Source organism: Acanthopagrus latus, chromosome 6 (genome assembly GCF_904848185.1).
Source record: "Acanthopagrus latus isolate v.2019 chromosome 6, fAcaLat1.1, whole genome shotgun sequence".
NCBI lineage: Eukaryota > Metazoa > Chordata > Actinopteri > Spariformes > Sparidae > Acanthopagrus > Acanthopagrus latus.
In genome coordinates, this window is record NC_051044.1 from 17,380,655 (window position 1) to 17,400,333 (window position 19,679).

General features: G+C 40.6%; 1 protein-coding gene across 1 annotated transcript; it reads left to right on the plus strand.

Annotated features, from left to right (window-relative positions):
• Positions 1-8,864: 8,864 nt before the first annotated feature.
• oxtr (oxytocin receptor) lies at positions 8,865-17,964 on the plus strand. The gene is made up of 2 exons (XM_037102564.1): positions 8,865-10,385; positions 16,719-17,964. The coding sequence occupies exons 1-2, from the start codon at positions 9,458-9,460 to the stop codon at positions 16,970-16,972; spliced, it is 1,182 nt and encodes a 393-aa protein (XP_036958459.1). The 5' UTR covers positions 8,865-9,457; the 3' UTR covers positions 16,973-17,964.
• The last annotated feature ends 1,715 nt before the right edge of the window (positions 17,965-19,679 follow it).

Sequence of the window (19,679 nt, forward strand, 5' to 3'; positions counted from 1 at the left end):
AGCTGTTTTAGAGGTTGTGTAGTGTTCCTGCTGCTGAAAACAAACGGTTCCTAGTTTTGCTGCTTCATAAATAAAAGCTTTTATATTCTGTGGGACTTTTATTGTGAAGGATTTATACAAAATGTGTTTATCACCATTAGCAGAGCTTTGTTAGCAGTGATTCTTCGACAATATTGCAGAGTGGAGAACGTCTTACAGCTGTGTGTTTGACCACAGCTCAACAGAAGCGCATCATTAGTTAAAGACCTTTTTTCTTGGAAATGGAAATCTGATGGGCCAAGTCAAACCGAGTCGGGCCGAGCCAGCACATGTTTATGGAAGAGCTCATTACTGTTCACAGTCCGGATCAACTCTGCTGTGAAGATGCCATAACGTTGCATAAAACAGAGACTTTTAATTTGACCCTGCGACTGCAAACAACATGCATCAGTAACTCTTATACTGAGTCTATCTACAGTTGTCTGCAGCTCAGTTCAGTGTGTCTGTGTGTTGTGCGTGTTTCTCTGTGACTTTCTTGATATTGAAAGTGTCATTTGTTCAGAAACTGCTGCAAATTTGGCACTGCACTTCCCTCTGTCCTCAGCAACAAACCTGCCATGTTTAAAGTAGATCAGAAGAATGGTTCTCTACATATGTGAACCACAGAAAGACAGAAAGATAGACAAATATTCAGAGCAACTTTGCACTTTCTTCTCATTCACTCTACCTGTTTCTACTTTATCTTATGCTGTGAGATTTATCAGCAGCAGTTTCATATCTGTGTCCAGCATTTGATTTGTTTGTTAAGTGCATGCTAGCTGCTTCAGCGCACAGTAAACCTGCAGTAAAAGGCCAACTTGGCTTTATCTCAATGGCGCAGTGAATTACAAGCAAGGACAGGACTTGTGTGGCAGGTGCATGTGTGAGGTCAGAATGTTTGAGAAGTGTGAGTATGACTCCTCGCCTCATACAGCCACAAGAGACTCTAAACAATGTCACATTAAGAGCTGATATATTGCGAAGGTGTCCACTGCTCTGACAGCGATGTCCTCTGCTGCGCTGCTTACTCACCCGTTTGAATTTCCATTTGTCTCAAGGTCAGAGTGGAAGCAGTTTTGTTCTGTTCAGTCCAGTGTTGTTTGTTATCATTATTGACCGCACTGGATTGACATTGCTTGCCCATTGCCGAGCAACAGTCGAATAAAAAGAACCACAAACATTGTGTTTTTTTAGCAATTGTCATTCAGATGTAAGAAAACGCCAAACAGTAATGAATGTGTTAAGTTCAAATGTGACATTGTTTTCTTCTTACATGTTAGAATTTTAGTTAATAAGTGGAAATAGCTATTCACAACAATTTCACATGTGAGGAGGCGAGGCACAGTTTCACAAATTACAAACATATATTTTTTCAGCCTTGGACCAAAAGTGGTGGACTGACCAGTCAACCGTCAGAACTACATTTCCATCCTAAAGCCGTTCTGCTGATGGCCAAAAGAAGTCGGGCAACTCCCATCTTCAGACAACAAATCTCACTGCTACTTTACATGACTTACATTTACAACACACAGTTGCTGCCAAATCTACAGTCATCAAAACAACATGTTGTGGTCAAATGACGGAAAGAGAAGTATAATGGATGAATTGTTATTCATAGTGATGACAGCCCTGATTTATCACATCAATAAAAGCCACAAGAAGAGGAATTACAGCCCGCTGGTCACAAAGCATGATAAGCCCAGTGTCCCTGCTTTTATAAACTCAGGCTTTGTGAATGTGGAAAACCCAATTACATTTATCTGACATCACAGCAGCTTGTAATGAAAAGTGATGCACCACAACACATCTCCAGTCACTGTGTTCTACCAAGTTTCCAATCTTCACCCCTTTGTGGCCAAATACGATTTATGTGTTGCCACACTGCTTCGAACAGTGTGTGCTCCTTCCCACAAACATGAAACGGGCATTAGGTAAGGGGTATTGTTGAGTTGTTTACTCAACGTCAATTCAAGATCCACTGCCACTTCCTGTAAAATGGCCTTCAGAGTGGGCAAACCCGAGTACAAGCAACTTTTCCAGACGAACCACAGGAGGCCTTATCCTGTTATTGTCATGAAAGCTGATGTCTTAGATCCTGACTTTTAAAAAAAGCCCTGGGCAGAAACCCAGGAAGCTCCAATAATGAAACAGGGCATTCTCTCAGAAGAGAGGCCCACCTGAAGAAACCCTGCATGCGATATTGTCTAACACATTCGCAAATTACAACTCTTGCAGCTCCAAGCTTGAGTGAGATATGTCTCAAGCTGGTGTGATGTATGACTTTAGTTCACTTGTTTACACTCAATCTTACAAGCTTCTGAAACATCGCAGAAATCGACAACACCCTCCTATTTATAAAGCGAATGACTCACTGTAAGTTCTGTCAGGGATATTAGCATGCACAATATGTCATGTACCCACTGAACCAGGATTGGCAGAATCCCTTTGCACCCTGCTGTGTGTTGGTCTACTTTTTACATGCACCTCATGTCATGAGATCACCAGAGTAAAATGTTAGGCTGAGAACCTCATGTACTGACTGATTAAGAAGCAGGAGTATTAACGTGCAGATCCTTTGTATTTTACTTCATCAGGGGCTTGGGCCTGAACCTTGTCTCTAATTAGATCCGTCAAGTCAAAGCTCAAAATCTGTGGGAATTGCACAGAGAACTGCTGAGCAGCTGGGATCTGTGGGGGGGGGGGGGGGGGGGGGGGGGGGTTGGAAAGGCTGTGCAGGTTTCCATGGCTGGAGTAGCAAGAGAGAATGTTAATTTATTCTTAAAACACTGTATGTGATCACCGGCAAAGTCATTAGTGGTTAAAACAAGGACTTTTCCAGTGTGTGTCCCCTGCCAAACCAGTCATCAAAACGTGTAAAAGCTATGTTGGTCCACAGAAGAACAACATTTTAAAAAGTCTGTTTGAAATAAATGATGGTTTTGTAACAGAAAAGGCAAAAAAAAAAAAAAAAGGACCAGTGGCTGTGACTCAGGAGGTGTAGTGGGTCATCAAGTAATCAGAAGGTCGCGAGGTTGACTCCCTTGCTCTTCCAGCTGCACATCCAAGTGTCCTTGAGCAAGGTACTACCTCTAATTGCTCCTGATGAGCAGGTCGGCACTAAGTGTATTAAAGGGCTTTGAGCTGACAGAAGACTACAAGAGCTCTCTAGATCTATGAGAATCGAACAGAAACAATAAAAACTGGCAGCCATGACATAAATGTATCATCTCGTTGTATTAGCTAGGACACTTCTGTACATTTTTGTTGTTGAGGAATGTAAAAGCTACAGTAAAAGTTATCGTTAAAAGCAAACCTTAACCTGGTAGGTATGCGCAAGTCCGTCTCGTGAAAAGAAATAGCTGCAGCTGTCCCCGTGCTTCCAGCTGTGTGACCGGACATGCGTCAAACATCTGTCAGCGCACAATAACTTTCCCCAAAAAACTCAAACTTAAATTTAAACATGTGCTTTTTAGATATTTAGAGGAGCTCTTCCATCAAGTGTCTTGTATATTAAGATAAGACTTTATTGATCCATGGGGGGAAAGTCACATGTTAGAGTAGCACAGAGAACTATTTGAATTAAATGCATTTTAAAAAATAGAATAAGAAATAAAACATTTAGAGGCAACATAAAAAATTTGTATCGTATACAATGTATACGATACAAATACCTATACCTAGAAAAATACACTCGTAATTTATACATTATGTAATATTAAGTGTGTATATTGACATGCACTTGGTTTGCTTGTATGTGTGTGTGAGTACAAGTAAGTTTCACAAATGAAGTTAATACACATGTATTAGAAATCTAACAGAATAATTAGGATACACACATTGATAAGATCATACAAAAGCACAATGATAGTAATTGATCTTTTCATGATCTTAAATGATGATGATAGTAAATGATCTTTTCATGGTGATTTAAGATGCCAAATGCTTGTCTTTTTGATTTTCACCAGACTCATCTTTGAATCATAGTATTAAATGTCTGCCGAGCTAATTTACCACATTGTCCTTCATCACTCTGAACCGTGCCTGACATTATATAAATCCGTTTAACATTTTTTAAAGACTTTCTCCGACAGCGCCATTAATATCAGGAAATCCTAGAGCATCACTTTTTCCATTTGCCATCTTTCTTACTCCGACTCTTTTCCATGACAGTTCGTGCTCACCACAAGGAACCCGGACTTCTCTCAGCCTTGTCATCTTAATTTGCTCTCTTCATGGCAAGACGAAACTCTCCATATTCAGCTCTTCTCCATTTCAGCTGTCACAGCCTTCTATCCTTTAAATCGAGCGAAACTTCAAACCAGACATCATGCTGTTTCCCTGCTCACCTGAATTCACAATGCCTCAAATGCAGTCACACTTCATTTGGGCTGCATCACTTTTTTTTGCCAGTTCAAGTATTTAGATCAAACTTTAACATGACACTATACCATTGTCAGGTTTTAGATGCTGAGTGTCTTAAAGGATGGATGGTCTATTAAGATGGATCCAGCTCCTCCTGCCTCAACATAACATCACCAACATTAGTACAGAGGCCCTGAGAGACAAGTGAGTACATATTGTTTTTTTGTGTCATCTGTGAAAACAGCTGAAAAAAAGTTTTGGCAGGTGAGAAAAAAAAACAAAAAACTTTGCCAGTATCATTTCTCAAGTTTTCTTTTTTTCATGAGTGAAAACTGGAGATTTATTTTCTTATTTTTGTCGGAATCATTTTTCTGAGCTTTGTTTTTTTTCCATCTGCAACAGATTTGTTCTTATAAATGTGCTCAACATGACAATTTGTTGCAAGTTACATATATTAATCACATTTTTGTTGGCCATATGCGCGCAGATTGTAACTAAATGTGAGAAATGAGACCTTTCTTGTCTCTCTCTCTCTCTAATGCCTACACAAACCTGTGGAGGTTTCAGGTTGATTTTTTTTTTTTTTTTTCAGCGACAGTTCAAAAGGATGTGACTTCATGCGCATTCTCAAGTGTCTCGTCTCAGTGCCTCTCTCTGCTCCCCTAACAGAGAGCAACAGTAGCTAACGTTAGTTTAGAAATGGAGTCAGCAAACAGAAACAAATGAGGAGCAAGTTTTTTTTCATTATTGCAAATTATGCACTTCAAGGATAAAGTTGACAAAATAGTTGAGAATAAACCTGACATGTCAAGTTGACCTTTTGAGACTACATCAAACAGTCTGTACGACTGCTTCTACAAAACGCCTGGTGCAGATAATTTGGTGAAACTGTACTTCAGAGTCAGCTTTAGTAACAAAGGAGTTATTTCTCTTTTAGCTCACAGTCATCAGTGTTAAGATTTGGGACTAGAGACTGTAACACTACACACAGAACATTCCACTCGTAGGCTCCGCTAACTGGATTTGATGGATCAGAGGAGTTGACTTTATTCTTCAAATGTATTCCTGAAATTGTTTTTTAACTTCTCTCTCGTCATTTGACTGCATAATGCAGAAAAAAACTTCCTCCTCTCATTTCATTTTTTTCTCTCACCCCTGGCTGTAAAACTCTTCCAAACTAAACAGAGCAAAGTTTACACTTTAAGCACATTTGTAATTTTGATATTGTCGATTACTATGGTTATTGTTCATACTGTATCTATGCTCTGATACATATGCTCTTCTGTTAAATATTACAATTATAATACAATTTGCAAACAGAAATCTCTCATAATTGCCAAAGCACAAAATATGCATTATGCTCATTTGGAAGGAAACATGAATGCTTTTAGTCTTATTAGAAATGCAGGGCAGTGCTGGCCTTCTGCCTCTTGTGGCCAAGATTAGTACTAGATCAAAAACTACAATAATAACAAGAACAAAATAATCACCTGTTTTCACAGATGGGGAAAAAACAAAACTTTTTTTCACCTGCCTCTTAGGGCCTCCTTAGGATAGTTAAAAATATGAACATATTTTTCTTTAATGACCGTGATGAACGACAAACTCGGGCAAATTGTTTTCTCCCGCCTCACTTACATCTCGCAGTAGTTAATTCATGGTGTAATTTATAAGAGTATGTAGCTGGAACACCTGGTAAAAATGACGTGGCCACCTCATATTTATGGACTTTACGAGTTGATGAAGGACACCTGAATGCGCCATTAAACAATTTAGCAGCACACCGTGGATTGTGGGATACTTACTGCAAAGTAAACATAGGTGGTGTGCGCCAAATTCAGACTGTGTTTCCTGGCTGCACTTGGAGGAATCTTTGAAATGGGACAGACCTTGCCAACTTGTTTTGACATATTTAGTCTAGAAATGCAGACTTTGGAGGATCCAGCCCCTGAAGTGGGACAGAGCTCATTTCTAACAATAACCCCAACCCAATGACTTTAAGTCGACTATTATTGTAAAAAAGAATCAGAAGGTGCTTCGCCGTCACGCCTGTGTCACTTCACAAGAATTAGAGTATCAACAGACAGTACAACTAACTTTAATCTCAAACACTGTGCACATTCCTCCATCATGACACGCTAACTTTTAAAGCCCAAACTCGTCTTATTCACAGTCATAAAACTGTGGAAACATATCGCTTCTGTCGCATCCACAATGGCTAATCAATCTAATAATTACTTCCTGCTGAGCTGCGATGTCAAGTGGGACTTAACTTTCCAATTTTCAGGGTCTGCCTCTGTCACATCAGGCCAGCTGCACTTGTTATTTGGTTGTTGTTGTTTTCACACCACCCCAAAGTTTCATTGCTCACATGCTGGCTCTTTTCATGTGGCTCCCCAAAAAAATGTAATTAGAGAGATTATTAAATATTCATTCAATTTGATTTAACACACAGTCGCTCTTCTTTTCTTTGCCCATTATATTCCCCCGTCAGTGCTAAATCATCTTCAATCTTCATGTTCGACTCTGAGGTTCCTGTGGACGTGTCATTTTCCAAAACCCAAAAGCCACAAAGTGAGGGAGCATCTCTCTGGTACAGATTAGACCGGGGGCCTGGAAATTTAAAGAGCAGCGCAGTAGCAGCAAAAAAAGCTCACTTTTCATCACCTCTAATTGATGTGACCGTGTCCATAAAAGTCATGTAATCCGGCATTTTCATAAATGTTTCAACATGTGTGTTTTAATGGTCAGCATCCACATTTGACACATCTGACAGACAGCTGGCGTTTTACATGGAAATGAAGGCGAATCTTCATGTCCCGGTCTCCTTCAGTCACTGAGACATGTCTGTGCTATATTTTCTACAATCATGTGTCTTTGTTAAAATTATTGAGTAATGCACTTCGGCAACACCAGCATCTTCCTTTAAGTGACAGTAACCACCATCATCATTTCTAGTCCTTCAAGTTCCGCTGTGGATTTGCACTTGGCAACACAAATGGAAGAAATATGTGTTCACAGGAATCGCTGGAATGTAGCACATGGACATTAACATAGGCATCACACACACAGGGAAAAAAAAAAAATATATATATATATATATATATATATATATATATATATATATATATATATATATATATATATATATATATATATATATATATATATATATATATACTATCTTCCCTAACTCTTAAACAAACCCTGTTATTATTCCTGTCATGGCAGACTGTTTGCTTGATTCCTCAATACACCAACAATATTTTCACAACGCCTTAAGACACCGAGTCATGAATACAGTCCGACACATGTTGACAGCACCCAGTGTGATATTAAGTTCAGCCATTATCTGCTCAGCCCTGTGCTAATGGGAAGTCGGGTGAAGTTTGGTAAATCAGAAAACTTATGTGGACCTTTGCAGCAGAAACAGTGTTGCAGCAGCTTAAGTAGGTCAGGACCAGGAAAAAAAACAAACAAATCAAAAAAAAACAAAACATAAGATGTCTCCATTGAGCTCATCTGGGAGCACCGAGACCCCAAACTGATTTGAAAAGACATCATTTACTGCCTTTTTTTCTTGGCTGAATCCTTTACTACAGCTGAGCTAAAACGCCAAATCCCGTCTACAGGGAGGACGCGAACAAGACCCCATGTCGAGGTTGAAAATAAGAGTCTTGGATTACACCAGACGAGCTGCATGGAGACATTTAATGTTTTGTTTATGTTTTTTTTTTTTTAATGAAGAAAACTTTGTTTTAAAACACGTCCCTATTGACTTGAGTTATTTAAGAGAATTCTGCAACACTGTAATGCTGTGAAGCTCCATATGTGTTTTGAGAACTTACTAAGATATACAGAGAATGACTGAATTTTAATTTTTTGGGGTGCATTCATCCTTTCTTTTGTCGAATGCAGTCACAATGAGCAGAATCCATTTATTCTAAAAGTTTTTTTTATAGATGAACTGTGTGATCTGTCTTCTTACAAACACAAAGTCTAGTATTTTGTTCCCTCATGAGTTTTAATGCAGTTGACCATGTTGTTTAAGATAAATATTTTTTTCCAACCCCTCCCAAAAATTCATTTTATTAATCATATCCGCTTGTAATCTAATTACTTTCGACTCCCATTTTCCTCTCAGTGGTTTGGGAGGGTTGTGAATGAGCATGTGTTTATTAAATAGCTGTAACTTAACAACCACTAGATAAAAAAAAATCCACACAGTCTGACAACAAAAACCTGCTCAGTTGGGGTTAAAACAAAGTGAGAGCCTTGTCTCAGAGCAGATCTGGGAGGTTCATGCTCTGAGGAGCTCCGAGCTGCAGAGCAGGACAGGGAGGAGGCTGACGGATGCGTCACGTCGCCCCCCCGTGGTGGGGACGGGTAAAGGCTGTTTACTGTCAGCACTAAACCAGGGACAGATATAACAGGAGCTTATGTGCTGCACTGCTGGCCACTCCGATTCTTACCAGAGGTGATGATGGAGCTTCCATTGTCTGCTGCGTTTTTTCTTCTTCTTCTTCTTCTAATAATTTAATTTCCAACTGTTTCTTTTTGTTTTTTAAAGTTCATATTGTTGCTCGATCATAAAATATTTTGGGGGGGATTCACCAAACCTAATTTTGGTTTTGGATTAAATTCACCTTTGAACAGTGAGGTGAGCGTCTCACGTATTCCACACTCCGGCTTTGCGTTTTTCTCTGCTTTTCTTTCCTTTTCTTTTCTTTTCTCTCCCTTTTCTGTACCTTGAGTTTACTTTTCAGAGATTTCAGCCATTCATCATTCAGATAAGTGCAAATATCTCTCTTCTCCTCTCGATTTTTTATTTTTTATTTTATTTTATTTTTAATTATTATTATTTTTTTTTTTTTTTGGAAACCATGGGTGATTGAGGCTCAACCACTCCTCGTTATCACTCCAGGATCATGTTTTGAGCCCGACGCTTCGTCTTGTCACCCGTCAGGACGCGAGAAACAGACTTTGTCAGTCAGGACCCGTTCAGGTGACCGTCACCGTCTCAGCTATTGCATGACTGCACAACCCTGACGCATCTGCAGAGGACAAGACTGCGGCAATGGAAAGTGTTTCCAATGAAAGTGACTTTTGGCAATCTAACGAATCCTGGCGGAACTCGAGTCTCGCCAATGGGACCGGGTGGCTGAACCAGACCAACCCTCTGAAGCGGAACGAGGAGGTGGCGAAGGTGGAGGTGACCGTGCTCGCCCTGGTGCTGTTCCTGGCGCTGGCGGGGAACCTGTGCGTCCTGCTGGCCATCCACACCACCAAGCACAGCCAGTCCCGCATGTACTACTTCATGAAGCACCTGAGCATCGCAGATCTAGTTGTGGCGGTGTTTCAAGTTCTCCCTCAACTTATCTGGGACATCACATTTCGGTTCTACGGACCGGACATTTTGTGCAGGTTGGTGAAATACCTACAGGTTGTTGGGATGTTCGCCTCCACTTACATGCTGGTTCTGATGTCCGTCGACAGGTGTTTGGCGATCTGTCAGCCACTTCGTTCTTTGCACAGGAGAAAAGACCGTTTCTATGTCATATGTTCCTGGGTGCTGAGCCTGCTCTTCAGCGTCCCGCAGATGTTCATTTTCTCCCTGAGAGAGGTCGGCGCGGCCGGATCAGGGGTGTATGACTGCTGGGGCGACTTCGTGATGCCTTGGGGAGCCAAGGCTTACATCACATGGATCAGCCTCACCATTTATATCATCCCGGTGGCAATACTGAGCATCTGCTACGGGCTGATAAGCTTCAAAATATGGCAAAACTTTAAACTGAAAACGAGGAGGGAGCAGTGCATCAGCCTGACGCCCAAAACCTCCAAAAGCAACACGCTGGCCCGCGTGAGCAGCGTGAAGCTCATCTCCAAGGCGAAGATCACCACCGTGAAAATGACTTTTGTGATCGTCGTGGCTTACATCGTCTGCTGGACCCCCTTTTTCTCTGTCCAGATGTGGTCCGCTTGGGATCCAGCGGCGCCCCGTGAGGGTAGGTTGAATTTTAAAGTTGAACCTTAACGCGAGCGAGTGCGCACCCCAGCTGCGCAAAAGGTTGATTTATTACGCATCTGAAACACTTAGACACTGCCCTTCTTACCCCCTCCTTTGCACATTTTCCGCACAATACTGCTCAGTGGAAATAAATGTATATCTCCGACTGACGCATCCCTCTGGCTGTGCGCATCTTTACGCACGAGGATGCCCGGCGCTTGCTTATCCGACTGGAGACGGCAACGTCATTTTTTTTTTTTTTTTTTTGTTGCGTTCATTTTTGATTTATTCATTCTGGTGGGTCGAGCACCGTGGCCATCCGGTCGACTCGGGGAGCATCGGGTTATAAGGTGTGGTGCGGATGACAAAGCGACAGGGCTGAGGCTCTCATGAGGTCTTTGACGCGTGGAAACGTCCCAAATAAAAAGGCCAAAACAGAAACGTTGAGCGCATTTTGGAATATCTCGTCCGTCTGAAGGCACAAATAAGTTTCACATAATTTGAACAACACATTAGAGCTTGCTCTCATTTTCATATTGACTGACAGGTCTTACAACGGACAACTTTTCGTTATTAATGCTTTCTGATGCTGTTCATGGTTAATCGGGAAACCAGACTGTTGTTTTTCCACATGTTCTTAGATTATGAATAATAACACCCCTGTCTTTTGTGTGGTGAGAACAACAATAAGGCCTTTTAAAGTGCAAAAAAAACTGCATGAGCAATAAGTTTCCTCTGACCTCCTCCTCCTCCTCCACGCGCTGCAGAGACCGACTGACGGCTAATCATTAATCACATTAGTGTGCGCCACCACGCGCCAAGCAGCTTGAATTTGTGCCTGCGGGGCACGGTGGAGTGCGTCGTTGACATTTAACCACAATAGGCCACTAAGCAACAGTCTACTGTATGTGGTCCCTTTATTTATTGATCTGCTGGGCCGGCGGCCACACCCATACAACAACAGAGTTAAAGAGATTAAGAAAGATTTAATGTTCAGTTTGGCTCTTCTTGCATTGTGGCTCTGTGCTCTTTTTTCATCGTTTCATTACATTTAAGTAGAAATGGGTAAAAGGCACAATTTAGGTAAAAGCCTTGAGAGAAGTAAAGGTGTGTTTGATTTGAATGTGGCTGTAATTTGTCCGTTTGTGTAAGGCGATTTGTTAACTGTGAGCTGTAAATGTAATTAGAGCTTTTCATTTGAAGGGGTTTGCAGAACTATGTGTTAGAATTAAATATGTAAATATATACAAACACTCAAGGCAATCCCTGTTTTCCAAGCAGTTTTCCTCCAAAGACAAAAGTTTTTTTGAAAAAACATTTTCTTACAAAAGACTAAAACCAGACCATAATGTCAGGAAGTAGAGAGTAAGCAGACGTTGACATTCTCGGCTTTTTCTGGATCTTTTCTTTTGCCTGTGTGAGTTTGCATGAAGGGCTCCAGCTGACTGTTTTTGCATTGCTGTCACCCCCGCCTCGAGCTGCACTGTTTACACCAGCTATTAACACTTTGGAGCTAAGCAGTTGCACAATGCACTGAGCTGTCAAACCTCGAGGAGGCATATTGTTCCATGTGCTTATGATATGGCAGTAATTGGCTCTGATGCTACGGCTGACAATGATATTTTGAAAGTGGCAGTAGCTAAAAAACAAGCGTATTCATTCACTGTTGCCGAGCCTGGATCAGCGCGGCGAGGAGTCTGAAGTCTAATGACTGTCCTCCATGTGAACGGCACTCAGAAAGGCCAGAATTGGCAGTGACACGTGCCAGTGTTTGTGTACAAAAGATAGGCTGGAGTGTCACCTGTGTGTGTATAGATAAAGTGTCCATTAGAGTCATGCAGCAGAGTGAGTGAAAACCACACAGCTGTTGTGCAGCAGTTTGTTTGTGTGTAGATGACAACTGGGAAGAAATACTAGGTTGTAATCATGTGTTTTATAGGCAACGCAAAATGCTCGCTTTCAGGTTCCTAATTTTATTTTGGGTTACCCGTAGAATAAGTTAACACGCTGTCCAGTGCTGCAGTATTTTATCCCCTCTCTGTTTGAAAACGCTCTTTTTACCTCCCGTCTCTATAAGGCCCCCCCTCCCAAATACCCAGTCTGCTCTGATTGGTCAGCTCACACACGCTCGACCCAGCACCGCTAACAATAACAGAGCAGCTGTGCTAAACAGTTCTTGTTAGCCAAACCAACCACTGGGCATAACCTGAGTAAATGTGTGACATGGCGATGTACTGTGATGTCATGAAGGCACAATTAAAGGCAGGACTACAGACGAGGCGATCAGGAACAACGTTTCATTAAATATTTTAAATATTTTCACAAATATAAAACACTAGCATAACAGGTGTCCTTTAAGTTGTTGTAGGGTGACTGAATTAAAGATTGTACCTTAAAGCTGTGTTGTGTTGTAGTGAAAGATTGGTGAACGGTAAGAGCACATACAGTAAAACAAACGATTAATGTGTAATCATTGCTTATCAGGTAACCTTAGCAAATATTTACATGGCAGCAGCTCTCAAACACAGAATATGGTGTTACTTGGGCCATTCCTTATCATCAATTCTATTGTTTTACCATGATAAACATGAAGCCTGAGTGAAACAAAACATCGTTAGCAGACATGGAAGCAGTCCTGCAAACAGATTATTTGATGGACATTTTACATACTGCAGAAAAAAACTATTGTTTCAACATGTTTGTGAGCAACTGGCACCACTATGAAAAATGATTACCATGAGATTCACCTAATAATCACATCTTTTTTTTTCCCACTTTCACCATCAGTCAAACTGTAACTTCAACTTAAAAGGAGGTTTACTCCTTAAAGTTTGCCTTTCTTCAGACCGACAGATATGTTTATTCTCCTTCTTGGTGAGAGTCTGATCAGAGGCCTCGCTCTGTGCATATTCCCGGCTTTGTACAAACTATTCTTTGGCCTTGACTTGTAAATTCCTTGATATTCTGCTTGTTAATCCATTACACAGCCCAATTTTTGTTTTAGGCAACAACATTTTTAATTTCAGACTAAACAAATGAAATATGACCTACTGATTAATGAGATTTAGAGGGCACCAACAGATTTTGTTACGTTTATACAAAGTCAGGCTAGTTGTTTCCTCCTGTTTCCAGTCCTGACAGATCACCTGTTTTAATCATCATAGCATACTCACTGTAAGGTGTTAGAATGACATTAATCTTCATATCAAATGTGTATTTCCCAAACAACCCATCTGCCAAAAAAACAGTTTCTGCAAACCATTGATACATTCACATTTGTATGTGTCATGAGCTACGTACCATATTGACATTTCTACAAAAAGCATCATATCACATTAATGTTACATGTTTATGATCTGACAGTTACACTTCAGTTTAAGGTTTATAAAAATATGAGAAGTTACTGAGGTGCGAATAAGCGTTGAATCAGTAATGATTTGATAGTTAATAAATTGTTAATGAGTAATTCCTGAATAATTGTGATTCAAGGACTATACAGTTCATAATGAATAGTTACTGGAAAAAAGACTGGGAGATAATACATTAATGGACCATTAGGAAAGTTAGTTAGTTAGTTAGTTACAGTTTTTGCCTACTTAAGTTAAATATTATACTGAATTGTTCCCTAAAATACTCATTAGATACTAATGACTTAATCAGTAATTCATATAGTATTAATAAATGTGTCATCACTAGCCAATTACATGATTTTTTCCGAAACCAAAAGTGTTTTTTGTACCTCAGCCTAACCAGACCAAAGGCACTGTGCTGTCACTTTAGGAAACTGAACATCAAGAAATGTAATGTTTCAACATATCAGCGGTTTGCAGGAATGTATATTGTCAACTTGTATTGTTGTGATTGGGTTGTCCCAAATGTGAAACTACTCCTTTAACCAAAATTGTACTGATAATGTTGCACTCACGATCTGATATCTCCGTGTTGGTGTTGCTCCTGGAACATCATAATTCATTTTGCACCAGGGTCATCATTTAAAGTGACTGATCATGTTTTTGTAATGTCATAGCTTTGCAACTCAGGGGGAAAATTACCAGAAAAATACATACATGGCAGACATTATCCTTTCAAACACGCATTTAATGTTGTGAAAGGGTCTTTAAACCAAACCATGTTTTCCTAAACTTAGCCAAGTATTTTAGTTTCCTAAACCTAACCAAACAGGGACAGAAATCTGAAAAGGTATGCAAAATAATAAGTGACAGGCTTCAATCCAAGGTCTCCTGAGTGAGACTACCACACACAACCAACTCAACCATGACATCTTGTTTAAAATGTGGTATTAGTTGCTGTTTCACTTAACTTAAGTTGAAATAATGGCGCCCAAACAACATTAACGCTGATGTTCATGGAGGAACATCAACCCAGCGATATCAGATACACTGATGTAACACGTGCATCTTCTTAATGTATGACATTTTGACCTCTCGTGAAGAAATTAAGTGTGATTGTTAAGGTGTGTGAACAAAAGTCAGCCTGTGTCATCCCTAAAAGCTCCAATGGACCTTTCACAGATCAAAGTAGTTCAGCACCTTATCTGGCTTATCCATATGATTTTTGCAAATGTCAGACGATGGTAAAATGCCCAATTTCTCGAAGCTTTGTCATCACTGTGACATGAGTGTGATCTCACATTTAAAAGCTAGAAAGAATTCATTAGGCAGAGGAACAAAACACCTTGATATTGAAGCCTGACTCACACAAGCTCCCCAAAAAAATCTATGAACACAAACATCTCCCCCTGCTGAGCCTGGTGCCCTCGAACGCTGACTCACACTCTGTGGGCTATTGATCTGAATTAAGTGCCTGATGGACACAAAGGCTGGAGTTCAATCTCTTAGTGTTTAATTCCTTTTTTCTATAAAGGTCGATTCAAATATACTGACTTTACAACACTGAGAAAAGCAAAACAGACAGAAGCAAAACATTTTAAACATATAAAATCGTGCAAAACGCATTCATCGTTAAATGTTAATGGTTTGTGTGCCTTCGAGGAAGCACGATCAACGTAAAGAGTTCTCATTAATGGATCGCAGAAGAGTCATTGTGGCTGCCGAGTCTGTACCAGCCCTGACAGTCAGACACATGTACCACACAGGGGATGATGGTTCTGCATTTTCATTCACTCTGTGATTTATCATTCTCTTGTGAAAGACACCGTGAGATAATTCATTAAAGACTTCTTATTTTTTCCCGATAATTCCACCCTATTATTCCTGCTTGCCTTTTTGCGTTTCATCACAGTTACAGCATTCACTCGATTTGCAACGCAGCACTTACTCAAAAGCAGATTACAGAACCTATGGCACGGCCATAGAAGGGTAATTCAGTGATCTACACTCAGTTAAACTCATGTCTTAGTTTCATAAATCAAACCCTTAATAGCTCCTGATCGATTCTTATTAATCATGTGTGTGACTTGTGTGCCCTTCCGGAGATCATTTGCGCGGACCAATTTTGTCGGAGCTCAGGAAGTGTCTTGGAGGACCGCGAGAATAGTGGGAGCGCAGACAGTCTGAGAGTCAGATTAGCAATCAGTAATAAGAGGTTAAACGCGGGATACGGGCAAATTACATGAATCCGAAACTCATTTGCCAAATGTCAGTTGGGTGGAGTTGACAGAGCGTAAATGTCATCCGACATGCCACCACAGGTCACTAGTCTGATGCATCACCACAATGTTGTGTGTGGAACATCTCAACCTCCCCCTCTTCTGTCTCTGAAGGGGTGTTTGCAGGAATTTGCTTTGTTTTTCAAAAAGTCAGTGCTGTGATAAATTATTTTGTTTTTAAAACAATGAAACTGTTTTTTTCTCCTCTTGGACCCCTGCAGCGACTCCAAATTGGCAGAAAATGGAAAATGGGTGAAAGGACAGGAAACGGTTGACTCAGTCTGTCTGAGCCGACAGCCATGACAGCTGCTCTGTGAGGCTGTTCTGACTGAGAACTAGTTCTGTGTCGCGCTCACAGTGACAATGCTGCGAACACACTCTTGTCCAGCAGTTGACTGAATATTAAACATTAAACATTTCAGCCTTACCGCGTTTGCAGCTACTATGTGCGGATTAGATCTTAACACAAAGTATGGATGAGGCAGATCGGAAAATAGATCTTCAGTTGCTAATCAATCCCAAAGCAGTAAAATGATACAAATTGTATTCAGCTGGCTCCCTGGAATGGAGGTCCATTGGAGCTTCAGAGGAAAATGGCTGCCATGTGAATGTAGATTGTACCTCAGAGAAAAACAAGCTGCTGGTTGATTCTTGTCGTTGCGGCACATAGTAACCTTCCTCTCTCCTTCTCGTCTCCTGCAGCCATGCCCTTCATCATCTCCATGCTGCTGGCCAGCCTCAACAGCTGCTGTAACCCGTGGATCTATATGTGCTTCGCCGGGCACCTTTTCCAGGATCTTAGGCAGAACTTTCTGTGCTGTTCGGCTCACTACCTCAAGTCGTCCCAGTGCCGCTGTGAGCGTGACTTTGACTCCAGCCACAAGAGCAACTCCTCCACCTTTGTCATCAAGAGCACGAGCAGCCAGAGGAGCATCACACAGACTTCCACCACATGAGCATGCGCCCTCACAGCCCTTTAACAAGCTCCCTGCCCTGCCTTTCACCACACGCTGTCAGCCATAAGGAAACCCAGCAGATTGGACAGATGCCTCTCGCCCCCAGGCTCACTGTTCTAGGCCAGAAGGGAAAAAAACAAAAGTCTTAATTCTCGGTATTGGAAGTGGAATAATGACATAAATAAATGTACAGAATATCATTAAGGGTGCGTTATTTTGTTTATGAAAACCTACAAGATAATCAGGTCCAAGCTGAGCATTCACCTGAACCTTTGTGTTGGTATGCTTTCATTTTTTGTTGCTCAGTTAGATGTACAGTATATATTTACATATTTGCAATGCAGAGAAAGTAAAAAGGAAAAGCAACCTTTCAAGCAGCCTTGGCCAGCCACACTATTAAATCAGTTGTCGTCACCAGCAAAGCTAACGGATCCTGTTTGTCTGTGTTATGATGAAACCGCTCACCTGTTCTGAATATTGTGTATGGTGTTGTTCACTTTGTTACATTTGCAATGGATTGCATACATGTAAACTGTTACTTGAGATATTGTTAAATGTCATGGGTGTCACTGGTAAACATTTAAAAAAAAAAAAAAAGCTTTTAAAAAATAAAGAAAGAATAAAGCATTAAAAAGCACTTTATTATTTATACCTGGCTGATGCTTATAAGAGCTCCTTCTCCCAAATTGGCCGAAGAAAACTTTGGCACACTCTCAGGAAAAGTGTGAGGGGGGATGTTTGTCGGCGATAAATCAATAACGTCACCAAATTTTCTTGGCAGCACACTGAAACTTTGAGCATCCTGTTCACCTAAGCCCCAAAATGCATGATTGGGTTGAGATCTGGGGACTGCGCAGACCGCTGGAGGTGACTCCAGGCAACAATCGCTGCGTGACGCGGTGTTTTATCCTGCAGGAAGAGATAACAAAGGTATTCACCCTGGCATTCCTTTTTTTTTTTTTTTTTCGCAAAGCTAATTAAGTCTGAGACTGTTGTTTAGTCAGTTGTGTTTATATTCCCTGCGCATGTTTCAAGAATATGAGCCATGCACGGTGGGAGCTGTTATTTTCATTACAGGACATCGTTTGTCATTGCCAATAACGAGGAGGGAACTGACTGAAAGGAAAGAGCCGTACAATAAAAACAATCCAGAACAATGTATCTGGAATAATATTCAATTTGAGTTTAGACAGGTGTTTACTCAGCTTTCAACTCAGTTATTTACACACTCACTTACACTGACACTGCTATAATGTATTTGTACGTTAAAGTGTTGCTTTGAATTTATCACAGGAGTTGAGGGATTGAAGTGATAATATGAAACTTCAGTTCATCATTCAGTTGTCAACTATCCAATTAATCTGCAGCAATTTTGATAGACGATTAAATGGCTTTTAAGAAGAAGTAAAAACAGGATATTTCAACTTCATCGTGGACTTTTGGAAACACTAACGGACACTTTTTTGACCATTTTGCAACATTTTTTAGACCAAACAGTCGATTAATAACTAAATATGTAATCAAATTGTCAACATTAAAAATCATTAGTAGACATCTGCGCACTATTTATATAATTTCACTGTTATATTTAATGGGAGTTTGCGTCCCTTATAGCCTTGACAACGTGACATTTCATAAAACATTTGTGTGCCAGAGTAAAATATTGTATTAGGAGAAATTCTGTAAAAACATAAATCTTTAGGGGCAGCAATTAGTCCTAGTGTTGTCAAGATACTGGAGTATCTAACTGTGGTCCAAAAAAAAGAAGAAAAAAAGATATATATGTTTGATACCATGTCTGATGCCACAGGAAAAAAAATGACACTACATATAACAAGGCTTGTTGACTATGTGTCAAACACAAAAGCCTCTAAGCCAAATCTGAAAATGGGCAGTTCTTGAGAGAAAGTTGATTATTGACTCTCATTCCCAGGTTGTCTAAAATGGAAACTTTAGGTTGGCCAGCTTCTTAGTGACCAACCCCAAAGCTTTAGCCAACTGGGAAGCTGGCCAACCTACAGTGTCAATATTTGACGACCTGGGAATGAGACTCAATAACCAACTATCTGGCCAGAATTGTCCAACTCAGCTTTAATCTACTTCTGACTATAGTTAGAGTGGGAGGAGACGAGCACTGCAGCAGTGTGTGTGTGTGTGTGTGTGTGTGTGTGTGTATGTGAACTCTCTGTCAGAGATTGATATATTTACATTTTTGACAACACTAACTGTCACTTCAGATTGACAGACTATATTAAAGGGTAACTCCACCAGTTTTACACATCAAACTGTGTTTATAGATCAGTGCTACTGCATTGGTAAAAAAGAAAATAGCATAAAGCCTTTTGCGGCTCCATAGGAAGCTGTATGTAATGTGATGAACTACCCCCCATGTTGTCACTTAGTAGCTAAGTTGCATTCTGGGTAATGTGGGCACCGGGATAGGGAAACAGGGAAAAGAATGAGTAGAATAAAAGAGATGATATCTCTGGTTCTGCTGTATCGATTATGACCAGTTGTTTTCATGTTGTTCATCATGCCTCCGACAGTCTAATGCAGACCAGTGGACTACTTTTTAAGACCTTGCACCAACATTACCCATGATGCAACTTTGCCGCTGGAGGATATTTATTAGATTACATGCAGCTTCCTCTGGAGCCACAAACACAGTAGTACCTGCCAAGACTTGTAAACACCTTCTTAATGTGTA